The sequence below is a fragment of the Salvelinus sp. IW2-2015 genome, linkage group LG16 (genome assembly GCF_002910315.2).
Source record: "Salvelinus sp. IW2-2015 linkage group LG16, ASM291031v2, whole genome shotgun sequence".
NCBI classification, from domain to species: Eukaryota; Metazoa; Chordata; class Actinopteri; order Salmoniformes; family Salmonidae; genus Salvelinus; species Salvelinus sp. IW2-2015.
The window spans coordinates 36,225,381-36,249,215 of record NC_036856.1 but is presented as its reverse complement, the minus strand read 5'-3'; the positions used below and the strand labels follow the sequence as shown (position 1 = coordinate 36,249,215).

The window sequence follows — 23,835 nt, the reverse complement described above, 5'->3', positions numbered from 1 at the left end:
AAAACATACCAACAACATGATGCTGCCACCACCATGATTCACCGTAGGGATGGTGCCAGGTTTCCTCCAGATGTGAAGCTTGGCATTCAGGCCAAAGAGTTCAATCTTGGTTTCATCAGACCAGAGAATCATGTTTCTCGTGGTCTGATAGTCTTTACGGTGCCTTTTGTAAACTCCAAGCGGGCTGTCATGTGCCTTTTACTGAGGAGTGGCTTCCGTCTGGCCATTCTACCATAAAGGCCTGATTGGTGGAGGGCTGCAGAAATGGTTGTCCTTCTGGAAGGTTCTCCTATCTCCACAGAGGAACTCTGGAGCTCAGGTTCTTGGTCACCTCCCTGACCAAGGCCCTTCTCCCCCTATTGCTCATTTTGGCCGGGCGGCCAGCTCTAGGAAGAGTCTTGGTGGTTCCAAACATCTTCCATTTAGAATGATGGAAGCCACTGTGTTCTTGGGGACCTTCAATGTTGCAGACATTTTTTGGTACCCTTCCCCAGATCTGTGCCTCGACACGTTCGTGTCTCGGAGCTCTACGGACAATTTCTTCGACCTCATGGCTTGGTTTTTCCTCTGACATTCATTGTCAACTGTGGGACCTTATATAGACAGGTGTGTGCCTTTCCAAATCATGTCCAATCAATTGAATTTACCACATGTGGACTCCAATCAAGTTGTAGAAACATCTCAAGGATGATCAACAGAAACAAAATGCATGTGAGCTCGATTTCGAGTCTCATAGCAAAGGGTCTGAATTCTTATGTAAATAAGGTATTTCTGTTTTGTTTTTTTCACACATATCTAAAAACKTGTTTTCGCTTTGTCATTATGGGGTATTGTGTGTAGATTGATGAGTAAAAAAAAATATTTAAACCATTTTAGAATTTGTCTGTAATGTAACAAAATGTGGAAAAAGTCAAGGGGTTTGAATACTTTCCGAATGCACTGTATGTGGCCATATGCCTTGATGCCTACACAATGTACAGACTGAGAGGCTTCAATGTGTTTAGGATTTTTTTTAATAACTTATACATAACAAATACTGCATATACAAATTAGAAAAAGAATATCTAAGACATCCAGGAAGTATTAGAAAGGTAGTTCATGTATCATGGTATCCTATCAGAATAAAAACAGTGTTTCTGGTCTTTTATAGCATGGCTTTAAATGTAAAGAGAGGAGAAAAGAACATTGACTTTTGTAAAACTGCATGTGTGCTGGAAAATCTGAAGGATAAGATGTATACATTGACACTGTCATACTGCTTGAGGTAGAATAAGGCAATGACTAGAACCCTATTAGAAAAGATTGTGAAAAACAATAAAGGCCATAGACATACCCATGCAMTAGACTAACAGTACATCTTGACAGCCATTCATATGCAAAAAGGAAGCATTTTATTTTGGTCCCAAAACTCAAACACACCAAACATTGTAGTCACACTAAATAACATATTAAAAATTCAAAACAACCAACGCCTCTCACTTTTGTGCCAACTGACTCATTCAAATTTAGCCATCCATGTAACCTCCTCTACTAAACAGACAACAGGCTATCTGCTATGATCTTGTGTTGGACAAGAACACAGTCCACTATAGTCCCATAAGTCACAYTCGCAGTGAGAGACCATTTTTAAATGCATCCTTAGTGCTGAAACTCCCTATTGTGTTGGTGTGAGACTGGACTGGACCGAGGGTGCTCTCCCTCACCATCAAATCAAAAGGCAATCCTCCAGCGGCACACTGAATGGTCGAACCGCTAGAGCGCATACCAAATGGCACCATATTCCCTACATAGTGCACCACTTTTGACCAGAGGGCTACGGGCAAAAGTAGTGCACTAAATAGGGAATAAGGTGCCATATGGGACTTACACATAATTACATGCACGGGGGGACTTGTGATCTTTTTAATTATTCTGTACTTCATTTCTATCCCACCATTCAAAACTCAACATGAAAATTGATTGCCTTGAAGATCCATCTTTATAATCTCTCCCAGGTCCATAAATTATCCAATTTTGGGGCATAGAGGGGACAAGGCGTGGATGTGGAGACACAAGCGGATCTCTTTCATAGCCTATATCCGCCATCAGTAGCCCCAGCACCGGCCCTGGCTGTGAAGTGTTGGGGCTAATTAAATCGACTGCTCTCTTTGGGGATGAAAATGGCGTAGAAAAAAGAAAAAGAAGTACACTTGTTATCTTGTGAACCCCTCAAACATATAAAAGATAGAAATCTCTTGAATGTCAGCGACGGAGATGGAATTAACAAGGGATCGTTTTATTGTTGCAGAAGGTCGTTAAGGCTGCAGATAGACCGGGGTAATTATGGAAATGATCTCCCCGGCTCTGCGAAATGTTTTCGCGCTTCCATACGGACTGGAGAGCCGTTCAATCAGCTGCTCTCGTGGGAAAGTTCAGCCATAACTGCAAGTGTATCAGCAAAATCAAATTAAGCAAAGAGATTCCATTAGTATTTATAGCCTAGAGGCATTTGTAAAAGTACAGAGCCAGTGAAGTTATGTGAGACTGAAGAGAGGAGAATTATTGTTTATCGCAAAGCCCATACCTAAGACACACACATGGGTAATGAATTGAAGCCATTGATTACATCTTTAAAGAGAGATATGGAGGGATGTGTAAAATATTAATGTTCTTGTGCGTGACTTTGGACTCAAATATTTAAATTGTTATTGATACGTATATGCAATATGGATAAGTACATGCATGTGCATATAGATAAACATTCCATAAATACATCTACAAAATCTCTGTATCTATATTAAACAAACACGCCTTGGGACAGTGGGCATTTGTCAGTCTTTCTTTGACGTATTTTGAATCACGCATTATTAGGCTGTTTATGTTTTCACCCTGATGTTCATTTATATTTTTGCCGAACTGCAGAACAAGATTTAAAGTTCAGCAAAACAATGACAATTATGTTAATTTGATTTACCTTGATGAAACTCTTCAACAGCCTTGAAAATGGAAAGTTTAGCCCTGTCTGACTTGACCAATAAGCATTCATCTCTTGAACCAACATGACATTTTACCATATTAAGCCTCTACACTCATTTTAATTAACTACATTAGTTTATCGAAGCAATAGAGATCTAATGTCACCAGAGGAGGAGCTACCTGTAGAGGAGGGGCTCATTGCAATGGATGGAATGGAATCAATGGAATGGAATCAAACGTGTGGTTTCCATATGTTTGATGTGTGTTTGATACCTTCCTATGATTCCATTCCAGCCATTACAATGAGACCGTCCTCCTATAGCTCCTCACACCAGCCTCCTCTGCCATGCACCTAAAACAAAACTAAACATGGCATTTCCGTTTTAGGATTTCCCAGGTAAGGAATACTAGGCGAATTATATTTTATAAAGCAACAACAACGGGAAATATGTAGGCAAAAGGCCTAAAGTATGGAAATCTTATTGAAAGTGATTTAAATGTTGTTGTTTAGATCTCATAATGGAAACAACATCAGCAGTCTATTCTCACAGTCACAAGGGAATCTGCTCCTCAGTGGCACCATGGATCTATCGTTACAGGCCCCCAGTGACACCCCTCAATAGTCGATCACAGCACGTGCTTTCATATACAAAGATTTCCCCTCATCATCCCCAATCCAGGTAATTGGGTTTTGGAGCTAGCAAGGTAAATCCGGTTAAAACATGGCTCTGCAGAGAATCTGATAGATTATTAGATGCAGCCACCTCTTGGAGAAGGTAATTTACTGTTATAGATATATGTGTGCATCAATACGCAAGACGAGATTGAGTTCAAGGGTCAGTACAAGTGCCATGCGGAATACACTACATTACCAAGCTAAAGAATGACAGTTTCCTTTAACATAAATTACAGGTAATGGGAGTTGTCGTTTTATCTTTGGCTACCTTGTAAAGGCTTTAAAGAGGCACTGTCTCAAATGTAAACATTAAAATGGCCTGGACATAGACAACATGCAGTAGGAGTTTAGCAGAGTCTCTCATTCGATATAAAATCCAAGTGGCTCTATGGATTAGTGTTGGTAGATTCCATTTCTCATGTTTCAATCACCCCATTTATAAATATCATCAGATTAATATAGCCCTATGTTCACAGGAGGCAAACTGCAACGGAATAAATASCAAAACGACACCACTAACCCAATAACTACCAAACCTCCACATGAACCTCTCTTGTACTTGGGAATTATTTATATTACATGGTTAATAAATGTATTTGTTAATTTTCAATGAAGAATTGTCTCCCAAAGATCACACAATCCAAAACAGCATGCCTGCATTTCAATATTAGATACTGTACTGTCTCTCTTAAATTTGTATTAAAATAATTTTCTGTTAAGTGTATTAGATTTCAATGTATTTTTTATCCGTCTACAGGCCTGTTCTAGTTAGCAGCATTTTTAGCCAAGGTGGTGCGATGAGGGACATTGCGTATGACGTGTAATTTGTGCTGTTTACAACCTACTGTACTCAAATAACACTTTCTGGTAGTGCTAATGTGCAACTTGAGCCCCCATCTAAATGACAATAAAATCTACAAACCGGGTGACATTGCACATACTTAACAAGACACATTGGCATGTTAATCCAGCTTACATTTAGCAGGAGGTGTCACTTTCCCACCCTCGCACCATTCCACATCGCGAGCCTTCATGGGGAACTCCAAGCATCGAACACTTTCGAATTCTAGCTAATGATGAGTCTTTAGAGAGCAGAGAGACTGCAACCATTCCGTTGGTTTTACTACTATCTTGGAAATGTGGGACGATAGCAGATGCATTAGGAAAACAAACCAACAACATTTCAATGTCAATAAGATCTCCATGTTGTTGCATGTTAATACGTTGCCCGGATAATCAATTAAGCAATTATTCGATGTTGAAAGCACGATCTCGACACATGAAGTTTTAATGTAGCCTATAAATGTGAACCATTTCAATGCAAATTTAAGTATATGTCTAATGGATATAATGCGTGTGGGTTAAACAAAGGCCTACTATTTTTATAAAAATATGTAGGCAAACTAATCTCACTAAAAAGCCCATAACAAATGTCCCTGAAATATGTATTTCATGTGCTTTTGAGAAATAGGCCTAATTATTGAATAAAATAAAAATGATTGGATAAATAACGTTAAAACAATATTCGCCAAAACGCTTCACATACAGACTGTTATTCCCTCAAGATGATAACAGTATAGGCCTAATCGTTGTACACCAGTAATTATGAAGTGTAGGCTACTAACATATCTCACCAGTCTCTCACCGTGTTGGAGTCTATATCACCTATTGGACCTTGTTCAGCATTTAGGTGAAAAGGTGAAATTTAGATACTGCATTTGAGGGCACCTTCAATAATCTATAGCCAAGACCTACAGTAAACTGTATGTTGATTAGGTCTACACAACTCTCAGTGAATGTATGGTTTAGGTGTTGATAATCGCATCAATGTATGGTCGAAAAGGTTACAAAAAAAATCGTTACAAAAATCTAGCAATGGTCTTGTCAATTTTTTGGCATAACACGAAAAACAAAAACATTGCTTTTACAATTTTACTTCACAAACATTTCTGTGGGAAAAAATACTATATTTCATAAATAACAGATTGGCCGCTTATTTTTTAGGAAGGACATTATCGAAATATACTGAAGAGGAGCAATATGAAGAAAATGAATTGATAATTTATTCATTGCCAATCCCTTTCATATCCATCACCAGCGCCAGCTCCACATCTCAGGTGTTCAAACTCAGGTGTCCGTTCGATAAATCATCTATAGACCTATAGCCACCAGGTAGTGATATTGTCCATGTTGTTTCCTCTTGGCTTTTAACCGTATCTTCCTGTCATTTTGTATTTTGGATACCAAAGCAATTATGTCGTTATTCTGGCGCATCTGCAGAGCGCGACTCGCATTCTCTGTTTGGCCCCTTTGTGCATTGTTGTGACTGCACGAGGCTCCAGGATGATTCTACAAAAGGGACGGTTAAAAATGAGCTACATCATATTGTTTGACAGAAAGTTGCTGGTTGATAGAGTGGATTCTTCAAGGGGGTGAAAATGGCGAATTCCCAAAAAACGGCTGAGATCCTGCCTTCTGGTGGGTATAGCKTTGAGGGAATCACGGTGTCGACCGTGAAAAATCTAATTAGAGCTCGCATTTAAATGAAAAGTCATTTTTTTAACTCAAGTATGACGTGGACACTTCCCTCTTCCTAGATGAAAATAACAGTTTTACAGAGAATGGCTAATTTTTATTAAATGTGGCGTGCTGATCATTCGGTGACGTAAAATAATTAACATAATAGCCGTAATTAAAAGCGCGCTAACAATGCCATTAATTTATCATACCGTTTTACTAACTTTCTGACCCAACTATTCTCCCATAATTAATTAAATGAGTTGCCTTTCAAAAATCTGTTTTCAAACGAATAGTTTTCTCGTTCGGCTTATGTTTAAACCATCTTGATTAGGGTGGTTAAACTCATCTCAACCTTACATAAAAAAATCACKAAATACATTCGGAAACGAGCTGTGGCGAGCGCCAAACAGACACGGGCATAGGGCTGATGATGCCAGGAACCTTAGCTCTTAATCCGCAACAGCTCCAAGTTTTACATAACTTATTTACTGGAAGGAAATGGTTGAAAATAATGAGAAAGCATCCTTTGATTCTGCAGCCACCACTAAAGCGATGATGCGTCCGTTGACCAAGAAGAACGCACTGAGTCTTCTGTCAATGATTCGCGTTCCTCTGTGGACAATAACACATTATTCGATGTCTAGGGCGTTTATGCTGCTTTATTTTTGTGTTTTTATTCAGTAATAGTGGAAATAATGCAGCATTATGTCTTATACAAGTACCGAGGATTAATATATGTTCGTGCGTAATTAATATATGGCCATGCGTAATTATACGCCCCATTATTGGTTTCAAGTGCAGCCGCGTCTTTCCATCCCATCCCGTTCCCATTCTAGGAATCTGTTTTCCTTCAGAGCACACATTCTCTCGCTCRCCCTCTTTCTGCCACACCTTTCAATTTCATCCTCGTCTCTTTTTATTTAAGCAATTTAATTAGGCAGAAATTCTATAACGTTTTGCTATCTGGGAGGTATTTGTTTCTGACCTTCCTATAGTAATCACATTGCAASGCGGCGACGCGGTGACTGTATCCGCTCTGTCACCTGCTATCTGCTATCGCTACCGCGTCCTCTAATGGCTCATGGTGGAGAGAGTTAGCTTATTATTCTAAAAGGTTTTTGTCGGGCTAAGCCGTGCATGTGTGCTTAAATGTACATTTCATTAACAAACTGCAAAGATATAAAAGCGGATTTGTGAGGCTTCACAAGATCACAGGGAGGACGGGTTCGATCTCCTATCACCTAGTTACATTGTCTGTCTTTCACAACACGCTGCATCTCGGATTTAAAGACGAAGGAGCCTTTTAGGGTAGCCTACACCTGTTTCTAAACGTTTCTGAGATGCCCAAATCAAAATAACATAACATAGTATTACTCCCCCAAACAAACAATATGATGTATATATAAACAATACAGTGAAAAATGAAACAAACATGTTACGCAAACAGTTGCGTAGTGTCAGTGTGAGCTAGATATAGGACTGAATGGGTGAGCTGTGATTTCATCTGCTAAGTAGCCGGTATTGATAGACTCCACATCACACAGGTCACCGGGTGCATGCCTGAGCAAGAGATTAGCACAATGCATGTCTAATCGGGGGCCTTGTCCCTTTTCCCTGCGACACCATTATTAACGATATGATTTAATTAAGCCGACTTTTATTTAAACAAGAGGAGCAGACACGTCAAAGGTGCAGCACTAGGCACGAGCCCCCTATGCCAGGTAGAATTAAAGGATAGAGAGAGAAGAAGATCGTGGAGGTCGCGGCCGCGAGGCGCTTCATTTTAGATGAAATGTCATCCAAACCCTCAATAACAAAATACAGGCTCGGGAATGAGGAATTGAATGATATCAGAATTTATGTAATATTAGATACTCAAATTGTAAAATATGTATTAGTAAAGGCCCATTTTTGATGTACCTAGCCTATATTATCCGAGGAAATTGTTATAAACAACAGAGCTATAATATGGACTATTTCTAGCAAAGTAAAATATTTAAAATATAATGGTTATAATATTGTAATAATATTGAACAATTATCAAATTAAAAAGTCATAATATTTGTATAAATGTAGGCCTAATTGAGTTATTATAATAGTTGTATTTGTTGACCTAAATAAAGATGATGTGATCTACATAATAGTGTTTATAAGCAAATAATCGAAGTATTTGTGGTGGTGTCTGAGGGAGTTGTGGTTAGTGGTAGCGAAATCCTCACAGTACAATGCCAATGTGCACAGATTGCTGTTTAGCTTTACAATGGAGACCAGAAGAGGCGCTTTGAACTGAGCAAAATAGAACTTGTCATGGTTAACTGCTACTCCGTTCCCATTGTAAAGTAATTTACACATTTTTGTTAGTTCTAATAGAGGGGTGGTAAGAATAATTGCTTCTGTTGTCAATTAAAATATATTTTCATTACGACAGGAGGTGTTTCAGACGGAATCAATAGGAAGTTATATTGCTTTGTGGCACATATATAGAGAATCTAAAATAGGAAGATACTCCTGTTTTATTTATTCACAACAAAGCAGCGGCAGCTTTTGTAAATTAGCAATGAACATGTCCTATTTTAAATAGATAAACAGTGCTATGTGTCTGCCCGACCATCATCAGCCTATTTGCAGGCTATTATCAGAGCAGGGATGGTAATGATACTTCTCCTGACCCCCTCCACTCCACTCCACTACAATGACATCGGACAACATTTCTCACACAACACAGGAAACGTTTAGACTTCTGTATTCGTTTCTACATCCTTTCTTGTGAACAGCCCACATACACCGCGCACCTTCATGGTTGTGAATGGGGCCTTTGCATTCACCCGGTCCCGCATTTCCTACTTTTTCATATGCTAACACATGCAATGATTAGGTCGTTAACACCTCTGGCAAAACCCGTTGACAATTATTTATTTATTCTTTTCCATGGTTGTTTTCAGTATCCTTCTCACCTTCGACAAATCCACGGAATCAATCGTTTGAATATAGCCTTACATTCCATGGTGAAATTTGCACAATCCATCGTGAAATTTAAACGAGATTTTTGTTAGTATAATAGTAAAAAAATAATACTAAGTAGGCTCTGTCTTTCACCAAAAGGTCTTATGCTTAAAGTAAGAATTACACGTAAAGTKATTTGGGTATGGAGAAGGCAACTAAGAATTATAGACTCTATTTTCCAATTTAATAAAAAGGATTATATCCCATGCAACATAAAGACGAGCACACAATAATAACTAGAAGATATTCAATTAACTTAGCTGTCGACGTTTTCATTCAGCCGCTTTCAACACAAGCAATTTGTTTAAGCAAAGTTAAGATTTGGTTTTAGTGCAGCCGGGAGATATAATGCGCATCAGATCTTTCAATCATGTAGGCCACRRCCCCCCCCCCCCCCCCKCACTACTGTTAAATGGTCTATGACGGACGAACACAGACAGAAAGTAGTGGAAAGCAGCATTACTGTTGTCCCTTTGTTGACAAATCCATGAAACAACTTCAGTTTGCATGGTTTAGCAGGGGGACGTCTGACGTCACCCAATCACGTGGCGGCACTGATAGTATATCTTAAACTGGAAAAGTAATCTATCAGACAGTCCTTAAAACCGGCTTTAAAAGCATGTGTCATTTTGACTTCGCACTCTTAAACCACTCTTACTAGGAAATAGCGATCGTAGGACTTTGAGGCGTGAAGCGCACACACCAAAACCCTTAAGAAGACTACAGGGCTACTTGACTGGAGAAATATTTTCTGAAGTTTAAGTTTCTCTGGCAGGCCGGTCTGACCTGCATTTAGAATCCGGCGACATCCGATCTGACGGCAACGGACGGGCCGCGCGCGCACCCTCACCTAGATCCCTGGTTGTTCTTCGGTAAAGTAAGCTGTGATGACCCTGTCTGGTGGCAACAGTGCCAACGACATGTCCGGTCAGACGGTGCTCACTGCCGAGGATGTGGATATCGACGTGGTCGGCGAAGGCGATGAGGGAATGGAGCGAGACAGCGACTGCGACAGCCAGGGGGGCATGCACGACCGCTCGGAGGAGGTGGAGGAGATAGAAGTGAAGGACAGGTCCGGGAGTCCCTGCGAGAGCGCCGGGGAGGGAGAGACCAAAGCGGACGGCACTGAGAGCGCGTCGGGTGCCATGAGCAGCAAGCCGAAAAACAGTCTAGTGAAGCCCCCCTACTCCTACATTGCGCTCATCACCATGTCGATACTCCAGAGCCCGCAGAAGAAACTCACACTCAGCGGGATCTGCGAGTTTATCAGCAGCCGGTTCCCGTACTACCGAGAGAAGTTTCCAGCCTGGCAGAACTCCATCCGCCACAACCTGTCGCTGAACGACTGCTTCGTGAAAATCCCCCGGGAGCCGGGCAACCCTGGTAAGGGCAACTACTGGACCTTGGACCCCCAGTCGGAAGATATGTTTGACAACGGCAGCTTCCTCAGGAGAAGGAAACGATTCAAGAGGCACCAGCCAGACATTCTCAGGGATCAGACAGCCCTCATGATGCAAAGTTTTGGGGCTTACAGTATTGGGAATCCTTACGGACGTCACTATGGAATTCACCCAGCCTACACCCATCCAGCGGGGATGTACCCTTACATGCACCCAGTAGGTCCTATGCTTCCCCCGACTGTCCCTCTCTTGTCCTCCGCTGAGCTGAACAGAAAAGCCTTCAACTCTCAGCTCAGCCCCAGCCTACAGATGCAGCTGAACAGTCTGAGCACCGCGTCTATGATAAAGTCCGAGCCCTCCAGTAGACCGTCTTTCAGTATAGAAAACATCATCGGGGTATCCACTTCCTCGAGRGCACAGACTTTCATGCGGCCTCCGGTGACTGTTCAGTCGGCGTTGTTGAGCGCACATGGCCTAACCAGGACAACAGCAGCTATTGCACCAATTCTTAGCATGCCATCTAATATCATGTCGGGACAGTTTTTACCCTCAGTAACGGCAGTGTCCAAATGGCCTCAATAGTCTCAATAAAATACTCACTTTTCTAGAGACTTGGGGGGGAAGACTGTACAGCACGAAATAGGCATGCAGCACTGGACGATGTCCACCAATCTGTAGCCATGTAAAGACTAAACAAAGAGACAACAGCAAAGGAATGCTATCTGTACAGGTAATATTTGTACATATTTGTAAAACTAAATACTTTTACTTGTTTGACTTTTACTTATTTTATTTCGTTGTTTGTAGTTATAGACGAGCTTTCCTGATATTATTTTATATTTGATTTTGTAACTGGTAGCTAGCTCACTGTTAGTTTAAAAATAATCAACACTTTTGCTTTGATTTTTCATACATGATACAACATGTTCTTATTCTAAGTCTGGACAAATGGTCTGTTTATAAATTGAAATATATGTATTCTATGTATCTCTATTGTGTTGTAAACTGGAATAATTTGTTAATAAATCTAAAGAAAGAAGCATTAGCAGTATTCATTTTCTTTGTGTAGTTTTTGAAATGTCTGATAGGTCTGCTTTGTGATATTTATTGAAACGTCTCTAATTGAAACCATTTTAATAGTAGGAAATAATCGGTTCCTGGGATATGACAAAATATCAGTACAMGTTTTGTAAACAAATAGGTATAAATGTTACCACATTAAACAATCAAAACYAGATTACAAACCAGGTGCATTTAATTTAAGGCCAATAATAAAGGTAGGCCTCTGAAACTCGAAACTTGAACATTTTTATTGCTACGACAATTAAGTGAGAGTGTAATGACGTGTTTATTACCGCGAGCAAGTAATGAATGAATCAACTGAAACACAGGTCATTTCCCATAGACTTAGTTCAAATGTAATATCTCTTAATATAACATATGGCTATTGATATTACAAATTAGGAAATGTTTACTTTAGTTTAATATCAATTCATTATAACATTTCAATTTACAGTTACATTCAACTGTTTTAAAGTTATTTTGTTGTTTATTATGATATAGTCTTGTTATCATTTGGCATGACAATAACTAGGCTACATCATTATAGCCGTTTTCTGCTAGTACCTTATGAAGGCTTATTTACAGATGTCAAAACAATTAAATATYTTTTATTTTGAATACCATATAGGCCTAAATACTAATCAGGAATTGGGCTACTTATAGGTCACAGAATGCAGGATTCTGCCTCGTTATTTTAACTACAGACAAAACTTAAAAACAAACATGAAATCATTAGAACTGGTATGAAAATAATTTTGGTGGATCAAAATAGTAAAACATTTTATTATCAATAAGCTGTTACTAATGTTTTCACTAACATTACTAACATGAAAATGAGAGTGGATTCACTCATGAGAAATGTTAGATGCAGTGCAGATGCTCTTTAGCCTAACTGGTAAATGCCGAGACATGGTATCGTATTACAAGAGAAACCGAGGAGATATAAAATATGTTTGCATGTTGTTACTAGAAAAGTAACACTTAGTTTCACAGTTGTGTCTGGCTAATCAGTTTTACACAAACAGCAAATGGTCGATGGTGTGTGTGACCGGTGGCGATGCACAGGGGCTAGGGGGCTATTTTTAACTGATACTCATGTGAACAGAGAAAGGACTCTCTTCTTGAATTCACTTTCAGTCTGAAGAAGCTGCCGAGGCAGTGCTTCTCAATGACACTGGATAACGGGGCGCCCATTCTACGACTGGCTCCTTATTCCTTCACATGAGACTACATTTTTATGCGCATTACTCCGATGCTTCGCGTCAAAGCACAGTTTGATATCACATACCGCCGGTGATTTACAGGACTTAGTGATGCAGGGGCTTCTCTTTTAAATAAAGCCCAGACATAGATCTAATATGATGGCATATAAGCATTTATAGCCAGGCCTACTGGCGTGCYAGGACAAATAATGAATTGAAATGTAGACCTTCGGGCTTCTTTGTGGGGGGAGATTTGTAAAGGGAGCTAGGCCTACGTTCACTTCGATAGGATGTTGATCCCATAATATCTTAATGCAATGTCTAATCGAAATGTGAATAAATGCTGCTTATCAACCGACGGTTGTTCATTAAAATGTTAACATAATTTTTAATTGCCAAGCTGGTTATTTTCCAACAAAACTATGACTAACAAATGCGTCTATATGTGTCTCATAATTACTACCATAATCTCTTTTACGTCTTAGGTAAAAGCAATACATGATAATTGAGTAGACATTATAACATTTGCTCTCTAGCAAAACAAAAACATCTGAGAAAATATATGCCATGCAATTACGGTATTAGTTTGTTAAGAATATAGCTTTATTCAATGGAGACATTCTGTTCAAACATTCTGTTAATTTACTGTTCAAACAATGTAATGTAGCCCACAATAACACACACATAACCGTGTAACAGCAATGACTTGTGAAAATCGCTAGGTGGCGTTTATTGACACCTTTATTCTTGTGCAAAGCGATTTAAACAGAAACATAAGGCCTACATTTCCTTCCAGGAGCATTACATGGGTGACTATCATACATCTGTTGGCGTAAGTGGGCTAATACTGAGTGGTTTGGGTCGATCTTATTTATCTTGAAGTAAGGACACTGTGAAATTGTTTAGATTCAACGGTTTTAATTGTGTGTCTATTTTAGGGGCAGCTGGTGGGAAAGAGTTGACTCTTTAACAAGTGCAAGGTTATAATAGATCCCTGCTTTTTATATACCTGACGTCAAGTAATAACCTTCGATGGGTATTGCAACTGTGGACATCCGGAGCTCCTCGAGTTATTACCTAGGTAGCCTATCAAGTTCTGCATATTCACAGAGACACACTGACGGGGCTGCAAACTCATTTTGACATATCACAATCCTCAAAGTAATTGGCTGCATAATGTAAGCCTAAATATTAGGACAAAGTTTGATACCTTTACATTGTACAGTCTCAAGTTGCTTGGACGGACTGCTGTGTAGGATTTGTAAGTCGTTTCATATTGTGARCAAAGACGGAATTGCCTTTCCCATAATACATTATTTGAAATGGAACGAAATGGGAGCCCATATGAAGGTGGGCTATTTTGACTTGAAATAAGACAAAAAACAAACAAGCATAGCCTATTTATGGAAAAGAATAACGAGAACATTCTATTAATAACATTCTAATTGCTATGTATTTTATTTTATATAGGCTATAGGCCTCGATCAAATACTGTGTTGGATGAGAATGACGCATTCATCACAAGCCTGGTTAAGCCATTTGAAGGTTTTAATATTTTAATTTAGGCATATAGATAGATACAGGCTAGTAGACTACTATCTAAAATGTGGTGAGGCTAATAATCATATTGACATATGCTACATCTTCTCCAACGAAATGGCTTACAACAAGCGAAGGATGATGACCTGCGCTCAAATGTTTGGAAGCATTTCCGTTTTAGGGAGGCCTAAAAGCCTACAGCATAGGGAAATGGAAAGCGGGATACCTAGTCAGTTGTACAACTGAATGCCTTCAGCTGAAATGTGTCTTCCGCATTTAACCCAAGCCCTCTGAATCCGAGAGATGCGGGGGCTGTATAGAGCTCTGTTGAAAGTTTCTGGGCTTTGTAGATAGCGCGGCGCTCACACTCACACACAACGCTGACCTTTGTAGCTGCACCTGCTCTCGAGCGCTGCACAGGTGGGTTGTATGGGTAGTGAGAACAAGCGGTTCCCACAACCCCCGAAACAAACTCAACACTGACAGCACAAACAGCATGGACCACCACAGAGGTTCTCATAATCTACTTGACATAACAGAAATAGTTTTGAATTACTACAGAAGGTACATTTGGGCTGTAAACGAAATCTTTGCTGATGCTGCTCTTGCAGCAGAGTATTACAAGGCATTTTGAGTGAAAAATCGAATAATATTAACACAGTAGTCTATTCTTAATTTTGTTAGACACGTTTTTTGTAAATGGATGTTTATGCACAGTTGTGTCATGTGTATAAATGTGTCCTAAATGTTAGTTTTTCACATCTACTAGGCCTACAATACATACAACAAAGAACACAAGACATTAGGATAAGTACACAAAGAAAGAGGGGCTTCACAGGCCTTCGTCATCTGGTGGACAGCAAACACACTGATTCTCCCAATAAAAGTCATTCTCTAATATGGAGCTCAAATATCTCAAATATTGCAGGGCTCAAATATTGCAGATGATATGACACATTCCCATAATAATTGCTCTATTTTCTACTGCCTAAAATCTTTGTTAGCTATAAAACGTGTTTCAGTTGGGAATGGTCATTTTATCTAYCCTTTATTTTTACAAGGAAGAATACTTAATTCATCCATTTTCCAGATGACARATTGCTTAAATTCCAGGTGACGTATTCCCACAATAACCTCTCTGTTTTGTAGACCTATTTCCCACTGTTTCTTAAAAAAAGGAGAATACTTTATTGATTAAGTTCCCTTGTCCAAGGACAAGTGTTTCAGTTGATCCAAAGTGAAATTTACTGGGAGTGTGTGTGTGTGTGTGTGTGTGTGTGTGTGTGTGTGTGTGTGTGTGTGTGTGTGTGTGTGTGTGTAATGAAATCTACAAATACATTTCAATAATTACCTCTGATCTATGACAAATGGTCAATAATACAATAAACTGTGTATATTACCTGTGCAAATACAACAGAATAGTTAAACATGATTATTATGGTTGCATACCTGGTTGTTGCTTTAACTTCCACTGCCATTGTTCTATTACAATGTTGTTATTGTCATGATACTATGTTAGAGTTACTTAGCTACTTACTTAATTCATCTCTTCATCCAGTAAAGTCCAGAAGCATTATCAGTCCATGGCCAGCCTGATGATGATGGTGATGATGATAATAATGAGGGTACTTCATTCCTTTATCTCCTTCTCCACAACCGTTCCCCACTCTATATAGGATTGGTAGAAAACATGGGTAAAGAAATAACCATACGGACAAGGCTTACAGTGCATTGACAACTAAGGCACAAGGCTGTATTCCGTCATCTTCTTCTCCTTCTCCACATCCATTCCCCACTGTATTGGACTGGTAGAAAACATAGGTAAAGTAAGAACCATAGACTCCAGCGGCATTCGCACGCAAAGCACAAGGATGCATTGGTTCCTCTCCTTCTCCACAACCATGGCCTTCTCTATTCCATTGTGGCACATGTTTTGGGTGTAAATAKAAMTATTATCTATCTATCCATCCATCCATCTATCCATCTTAAGCTGAAGGCAGAAGTTTACATACACCTTAGCCAAATACATTTAAACTCAGTTTTTCACAATTCCTAACATTTAATCAAGGCAAAAATTCCTTGTCTTAGGTCAGTTAGGATCACCACTTTATTTTAAGAATGTGAACTGTCATAATATTAGTAGAGTGAATGATTTCTTTCAGATTTTATTTCTTTCATCACATTCCCAGTGGGTCAGAAGTTTACATACACTCAATTAATGAGTCAGGTTTGTAGACCTCCTTGCTCYCACACACTTTTTCAGTTCTGCCCACAAATCACACATTTTCTATAGGATTGAGGTCAGGGCTTTGTGATGGCCACTCCAATACCTTGACTTTGTTGAACTTAAGCCATTTTGCCACAACTTTGGAAGTATGCTTGGGGTCATTGTCCATTTGGAAGACCCATTTGCGACCAAGCTTTAACTTCCTGACTGATGTCTTGAGATGTTGCTTCAATATATCGACTCTGTCAATCACCGTATTCTTATCGGCAGACTCAATAGCATTGGTTTTTCTAATGACTGCCTCGCCTGGTTCACCAACTACTTTGCAGACAGAGTTCAGTGTGTCAAATCGGAGGGCATGTTGTCCGGACCTCTGGCAGTCTCTATGGGGGTACCACAAGGTTAAATTCTCGGGCCGACTCTTTTCTCTGTATATATCAATGATGTCGCTCTTGCTGCGGGCAATTCCCTGATCCACCTCTACGCAGACGACACCATTCTGTATACTTCTGGCCCTTCCWTGGACACTGTGCTAACTAACCTCCAAACGAGCTTCAATGCCATACAACACTCCTTCCGTGGCCTCCAACTGCTCTTAAACGCTAGTAAAACCAAATGCATGCTTTTCAACCGTTCGATGCCCGCACCCGCCTGCCCGACTAGCATCACCACCCTGGACGGTTACGACCTAGAATATGTGGACAACTATAAATACCTAGGTGTCTGGCTAGACTGTAAACTCTCCTTCCAGACTCATATRAAACATCTCCAATCCAAAATCAAATCTAGAATCGGCTTTCTATTTCGCAACAAAGCCTCCTTCACTCACGCCGCCAAACTTACCCTAGTAAAACTGACTATCCTACCGATCCTCGACTTCGGCGATGTCATCTACAAAATAGCTTCCAACACTCTACTCAGCAAACTGGATGCATCTAATCACATGCCACCGTTTTTTACCAAAGCGCCTTATACCACCCACCACGCACCTGTATGCTCTAGTTGCTGCCCTCCGACAATTCGTCACCAGACCCACTGGCTCCAGGTCATCTATAAGTCTATGCTAAGGTAAAGCTCCGCCTTATCTCAGTTCACTGTCACATAACAACACCCACCCGTACACACTTCCAGCAGTATATCTCACTGAATCATCCCCAAAGCCAACACCTCATTTGCCGCCTTTCCTTCCAGTTCTTGCTGCCATGACTGACTGAACTGCAGAAATCGCTGAAGTGAGACTTTTTATTCCCCACCAACTTAAACATCAACTATCTGAGCAGCTAAGCGATGCTGCAGCTTACATAGTCCATCTGTAAATAGCCCACCAATCTACCTACCTCATCCCCATACTGTTTTATTTTATTTACTTTTCTGCTCTTTTGCACACCAGTAATCTCTACTTGCAACATCATCATCTGCTCATTTATCACTCCAGTGTTAATCTGCTAAATGTAATTATTCGCTCCTATGGCCTATTTATTGGCCTACCTCCTCATGCCTTTTGCACACACTGTATATAAACTTTCTTTTTTCACTTGTCATTGACTTTTATTGTTTATTGGCTTTATTGTTTACTCCATGTGTAACTCTGTGTGTTGTCTGTGTCACACTGCTTTGCTTTATCTTGCCAGGTCGCAGTTGCAAATGAAACTTATTCTCAACTAGCCTACCTGTAAATAAAGGTGAAAAAAAAAATATCAACATAATTTTCCTGCCTCATGATGCCATCTATTTTGTGAAGTGCACCAGTCCCCTGCAGCAAAGCACCCCCAACATGATGCTGCCACCCCCGTTCTGTCACGGTTGGAAGTGTCTTCGGCTTGCAAGCCTCCCACTTTTTTCCTCCAAACATAACAATGGTCATTATGGCCAAACATTTCTATTTTGTTTCATCAGACCAGAGGAGATTTCTCCAAAAAGTACGATCTTTGTCCCCATGTGCAGTTTCAAACCGTAGACTGCATTTTTATGGCGTTTGAGCAGTGGCTTCTTCCTTGCTAAGCGCCTTTCAGGTTATGTCGATATAGGACTGTTTTTACTGTGGATATAGATACTTTTGGACCTGTTCCTCCAGCATCCACAAGTCCTTTGCTGTGTTTCGGATTGATTTGCACTTCTCGCACCAAAATCTAATCTCTAGAGACAGAACACGTCTCCTTCCTGAGCGGTATGACGGCTGCGTGGTCCCATGGTATTTATACTTGTACTATTGTCGTACAGATGAACGTGGTACCTTCAGGCATTTGGAAATTGCTCCCAAGGATAACCAGACTTGTGGAGTCTACAATTTTTTTTCTGAGTCTTGGCTGATTTCCTTTGATTTCCCATGATGTCAAAGAAGAGGCCACTGAGTTTGAAGGTAGGCCTTGAAATACATCTTCAAGTTACACCCCCAATTGACTCAAATGATGTCAATTAGCCTATCAGAAGCCTCTAAACCATGACATTTTCTGGAATTTCCAAGCTGTTAAAGGCACAGTCAACTTAGTGTATGTAAAACTTCTGACAGAGTGGAATTGTGATACAGTGAATTATAAGTGAAATAATCTGTCTGTAAACAATTGCTGGAAAATGCACAAAATGCACACATGCACAAAGTAGATGTCCTAACCGACTTGCCAAAACTATAGTTTGTTAACAAGAAATTTGTGGAGTGGTTGAAAAACGAGTTTTAATGACTCCAACCTAAGTGTATGTAAACTTCCGACTTCAACTGTATCTATCCATCCATCTATCAATTTCACTATCTATCTATCCATTTCTCTATCTATCTACCTTCATGTATCATTCCAAACTGAAGGTAAAGAAACAACCAAAGCCTGGGTCTGTGACTGAAATGACATCCTATTCCCTATATAGTGCACTAGTGAAGAGGGTGCCAGTTTGGACATAGTGCATTGTCAAGCAAGACGTGGAAAGCCTTCATTATAGCATTATAGCAGGGGTGACAAGCCAGGCCAGATCATAGACAGTAAATGTAGATACAGCAGTTATTGAATATTTAAAAGGCGCAGAGATTAAGCAATAAATGACAAAGTAAAGCTGGCACACCAGGGTATTAATAACTAATGGCCACCAATGAGTTATAGGCTTCTCATTGTAATGAAAGTGTCATTGCAAATCAGCAGTTGTCCAAGGTTATTATTATTTATAAATAATTGATACATGAACCACAAAGAAGTGACGTGTTTCATCCAACAACTTCTCACCCCTCGGAATGGAAACATAGACATGGTTGTAGATGTCACCAGACTGAAAGGTCATACAGGATGTGCCTCTGGGCAGATAGACAGTATACTGGGTGTGACAACAAGCACCTTGGTGATACATGATATTGTGCTACAGCATTTACATATTCATAAACTACCTCCTATTGTTGTCACATATTGTTACCTCTCTTGTTTGTCAATCCTTCATAGAGAATCATGCCTTATCATAGCACTCACTGAAGTTTTAGACTATAGGCATTATTTTATCATGTGGGTCAAAATAATGGCTAAAATTACTGTCTACTAGTTAATGTAACCTCAAACCAAATGCCTAAGCCCATGTGGCCAATTACTTTTATTTAACCTTCATTTAACTAGGCAAGTCAGTTAAGAACAAATTCTTATTTACAATGACGACCTACCCCGGCTAAACCCTGATGACGCTGGGCCAATTGTGCGCCACCCTATGGGARTCGCAATCACGGCCAGATGTGATACAGCCTGGATTCGAACCAGGAACTGGAGTGACACCACTTGCACTGAGATGCAGTGCCTTAGACTGCTAAGCCACTCGGGAGCCCCTTAGAAAAAAAAGTGTTCCAAAAAGGTTCTTCAGCTGTCCCCATAGTGGAACCCTTTTTGGTTCCAGATAGAACCCTCGGTGGAAAGTTTTTTCCACATGGAACCCTCCAAAAGGGTTCTACCTGAACCAAAAAGTGTTATTCAATGGGTCCTCTATGGGGACAGCCGAATAAACCTTTATAGGTTCTAGATAGCACCTTTTTCTAAGAGTGTATAGGTTAGCCTACTTGTGGAAAAACTGGTTCCCTCAATGTCCAAATCACATATTGAACAAATAGCCAAAGTAGCTYAATCCTTCACTATCAATCTTCTTTCCGTCACTATTTGTGCATATTGACATATTATGTGATAATGTCGGTTTCGGTTTATTCCGCTTTTGATTGAAATCGAATATTCTCTATCGTCAGCATCATCCATCTCTGACCAAAAAAGAACCGAGCGTTACCACGACACGTCATCAGCCGGCGCCTGCGCTGACGTATTCAGGAAGTGTAAACAACAATCCTGCACGGAAGCTGCAACATGCATCGAGAATTATAGTATTTCGTTGCCAATAATAAAGCTGTTTTATAGTATCGGTCATGGAGAACTGGAGCCTTGTGTCCATTTCTGTTTTGCTCGGTCTTACGGCAAGATGGGCTGTATCCTTGAACTCTTATTCAGGTAGGAAGTGGACCATAGCTAGCTAGCTTTATGCTAATGTTGCACCTGCAGGGCTCACTGACAGCCCTCTGTTTCATAGCTACATAGTTAGCTAGAAATCCTAGCCAGCTTGCATTGTAAAATTGTTGATTTTGAGTGGTAAAATGCAACCGGTATTTTGGTGAAATGATTATGCACATTTGCTTGCTAGACAGACATAAACACGAGTCTGCTTACTAGCTAGCCACTGTTCAACAGCAGGACTGTAATCTCGTCCTCTGCATATTTGCTATAGCTAGCTAGCTATTATTATTCAGCAGAATTTTCACCCATTTCTCTTATTTTCAGGGGCAGGCAAACCACCCATGTTCGGGGACTACGAAGCTCAAAGGCACTGGCAAGAAGTGACATACAATCTGCCTGTTCATGAATGGTTGGTCTATGCAGCTGTCTAATAGCCTATGGTCCTGTCTTGCATCTTTGTGTGTTTTTATATAGTTTCTAAGCAATAGTTAGGATAACTTAATGTTGTTTTCATCCTTCAGGTACTTCAACACTACAGACAARGTACTAAACTACTGGGGTTTGGACTATCCCCCTCTCACAGCCTACCACAGCCTGCTCTGTGCACATGTGTAAGTCTGAGGGCACACACACACACACACACATCAGGATCATGAGTTTGATTCCTGCTGAGGCCACCCGTATGAAAATGTATGCACACAGTACTGCAGTATATATTATAAATGTTATTATCATTATTATATTACTATGTTGTGCTTTCCTGCAGGGCCAAGCTGATAAACCCAGACTGGGTGGAGTTGCATGCGTCTCGAGGTCATGAAAGCTATGGACATAAGTTGTTTATGAGAGCCACAGGTAAGACTGCTGACAGACGGGTTAAAGAACAGTACACATCAACACTACTGAAATACAGGTTTAAGAACAGTACACATCAACACTACTGAAATACAGGTTTAAGAACAGTACACATCAACAAAGAGAGAGATAATACAGGTTAAGACAGTACAGCGATCAACACTACTGAATGATACAGGTTTAAGAACAGTACACACACACTACTGAAATATCAGGTCTTAAGAATCAGTACACATCAACTAATGAAATACAGGTTTAAGACACAAGTTACACATCAACAAAAATAACCTTGAAAATAACAGGTTTAAGAACAGTACCATCAACCTAGAAATACAGGTTTAAGACACAGTACACATCAACACTACTGAAATACAGGTTTAAAGAACAGTACACATCAGACACTATGAAATACAGGTTTAAGAACAGTACACATCAACACTACTGAAATACAGGTTTAAGAACAGTACAACATCAACACTACTGAATACAGGTTTAAGAACAGTACACATTCAACACTACTGAAATCCAGGTTTAAGAACAGTACACATCAACACTTGGAATACGTTTTAACTACACTGAAATACAGGTTTAAGAACAGTACACATCAACATCTATGAAAATACAGGTTTTAAAACAGTAAAACATCAAAACTACTCGAAATACAGGTTTAAGAACAGTATCACATCACACTACTGAAATACAGGTTAAGAACGTACACATCAACACTACTGAAATCAGGTTTAAGAACAGTACACATCAACACTGAACTGAAATACAGGTTTTAAGAACAGTACCATCAACACTACTGAAATACAGGTTTAAGACACAGTACACATCAACACTACTGAAATACAGGTTTAAGAACAGTAACATCAACACTCACTGAAATACAGGTTAAAGAACAGTACACATCAACACTACTGAAAATATCAGGTTTAAGAATCAGTACACATCAACAACTACTGAATAAGGTTAAGGAACGTACACATCACACTACTCGAAAGTACAGGTTTAAGAACAGTACACATCAACACTACTGAATACAGGTTTAAGAACAGTACAACATCAACAGCTATAAATTCAGGTTAAGACAGTACACATCAACACTGACTGAAATACAGGTTAGAACAGTACACTCAACACTACTGAAATACAGTTTAAGAACAGTACACATCAACACTACTGAAATCAGGTTTAAGAACAGTACAGCATCAACACTACTGAATTATGGTTTAAGCAACAGTACACATCAACACTACTGAAATACAGGTTTAAGAACAGTACACATCAACACTACTGAAATACAGGTTTAAGAACAGTACACATCAACACTACTGAAATACAGGTTTAAGAACAGTACACATCAACACTACTGAAATACAGGTTTAAGAACCAGTCCACATCAACACTACTGAATACAGGTTTAAGAAAGTACACATCAACACTACTGAAATACAGTTTAAGAACAGTACAATCAACACTACTGAAATACAGGTTTAAGAACAGTCACATCAACACTACTGAAATACAGGTTTAAGAACAGTACACATCAACACTACTGAAATACAGGTTTAAGAACAGTACACATCAACACTACTGAAATACAGGTTTAAGAACAGTAACACTCAACACTACTGAAATCAGTTTAAGAACAGTACACATCAACACTACTGAAATACAGGTTTAAGAACAGTACACATCAACATACTGAAATACAGGTTTAAGAAACAGTACACATCAACACTACTGAAATACAGGTTTAAGAACAGTACACATCAACACTACTGAAATACAGTTTAAGAAAGTACACATCAACACTACTGAAATACAGGTTTAAACAGTACACATCAACACTACTGAAATACAAGGTTTAAGAACAGTACACTCAAACACTACTGAATCAAGGTTTAAGAACAGTACACATCACACGAACTGAGAG

General features: G+C 39.7%; 2 protein-coding genes across 2 annotated transcripts in view; both read left to right on the top strand.

Annotated features, from left to right (window-relative positions):
- The first annotated feature begins 9,669 nt into the window (after nucleotides 1-9,669).
- foxd3 (forkhead box D3) lies at nucleotides 9,670-11,605 on the top strand. The gene has a single exon (XM_024004845.2). The coding sequence runs from the start codon at nucleotides 10,042-10,044 to the stop codon at nucleotides 11,134-11,136; it is 1,095 nt and encodes a 364-aa protein (XP_023860613.1). The 5' UTR covers nucleotides 9,670-10,041; the 3' UTR covers nucleotides 11,137-11,605.
- Nucleotides 11,606-20,843: 9,238 nt separating this feature from the next.
- The window catches only part of alg6 (ALG6 alpha-1,3-glucosyltransferase), a 32,588-nt gene continuing 29,596 nt past the window's right edge, over nucleotides 20,844-23,835 (top strand). Inside the window, exons 1-4 of the mRNA XM_024003502.1 lie at nucleotides 20,844-21,038; nucleotides 21,366-21,450; nucleotides 21,563-21,652; nucleotides 21,808-21,896. Coding sequence (XP_023859270.1) covers nucleotides 20,957-21,038; nucleotides 21,366-21,450; nucleotides 21,563-21,652; nucleotides 21,808-21,896 — 346 coding nt within the window. The 5' untranslated portion in view covers nucleotides 20,844-20,956. The remainder of the gene's footprint in view (nucleotides 21,039-21,365; nucleotides 21,451-21,562; nucleotides 21,653-21,807; nucleotides 21,897-23,835) is intronic.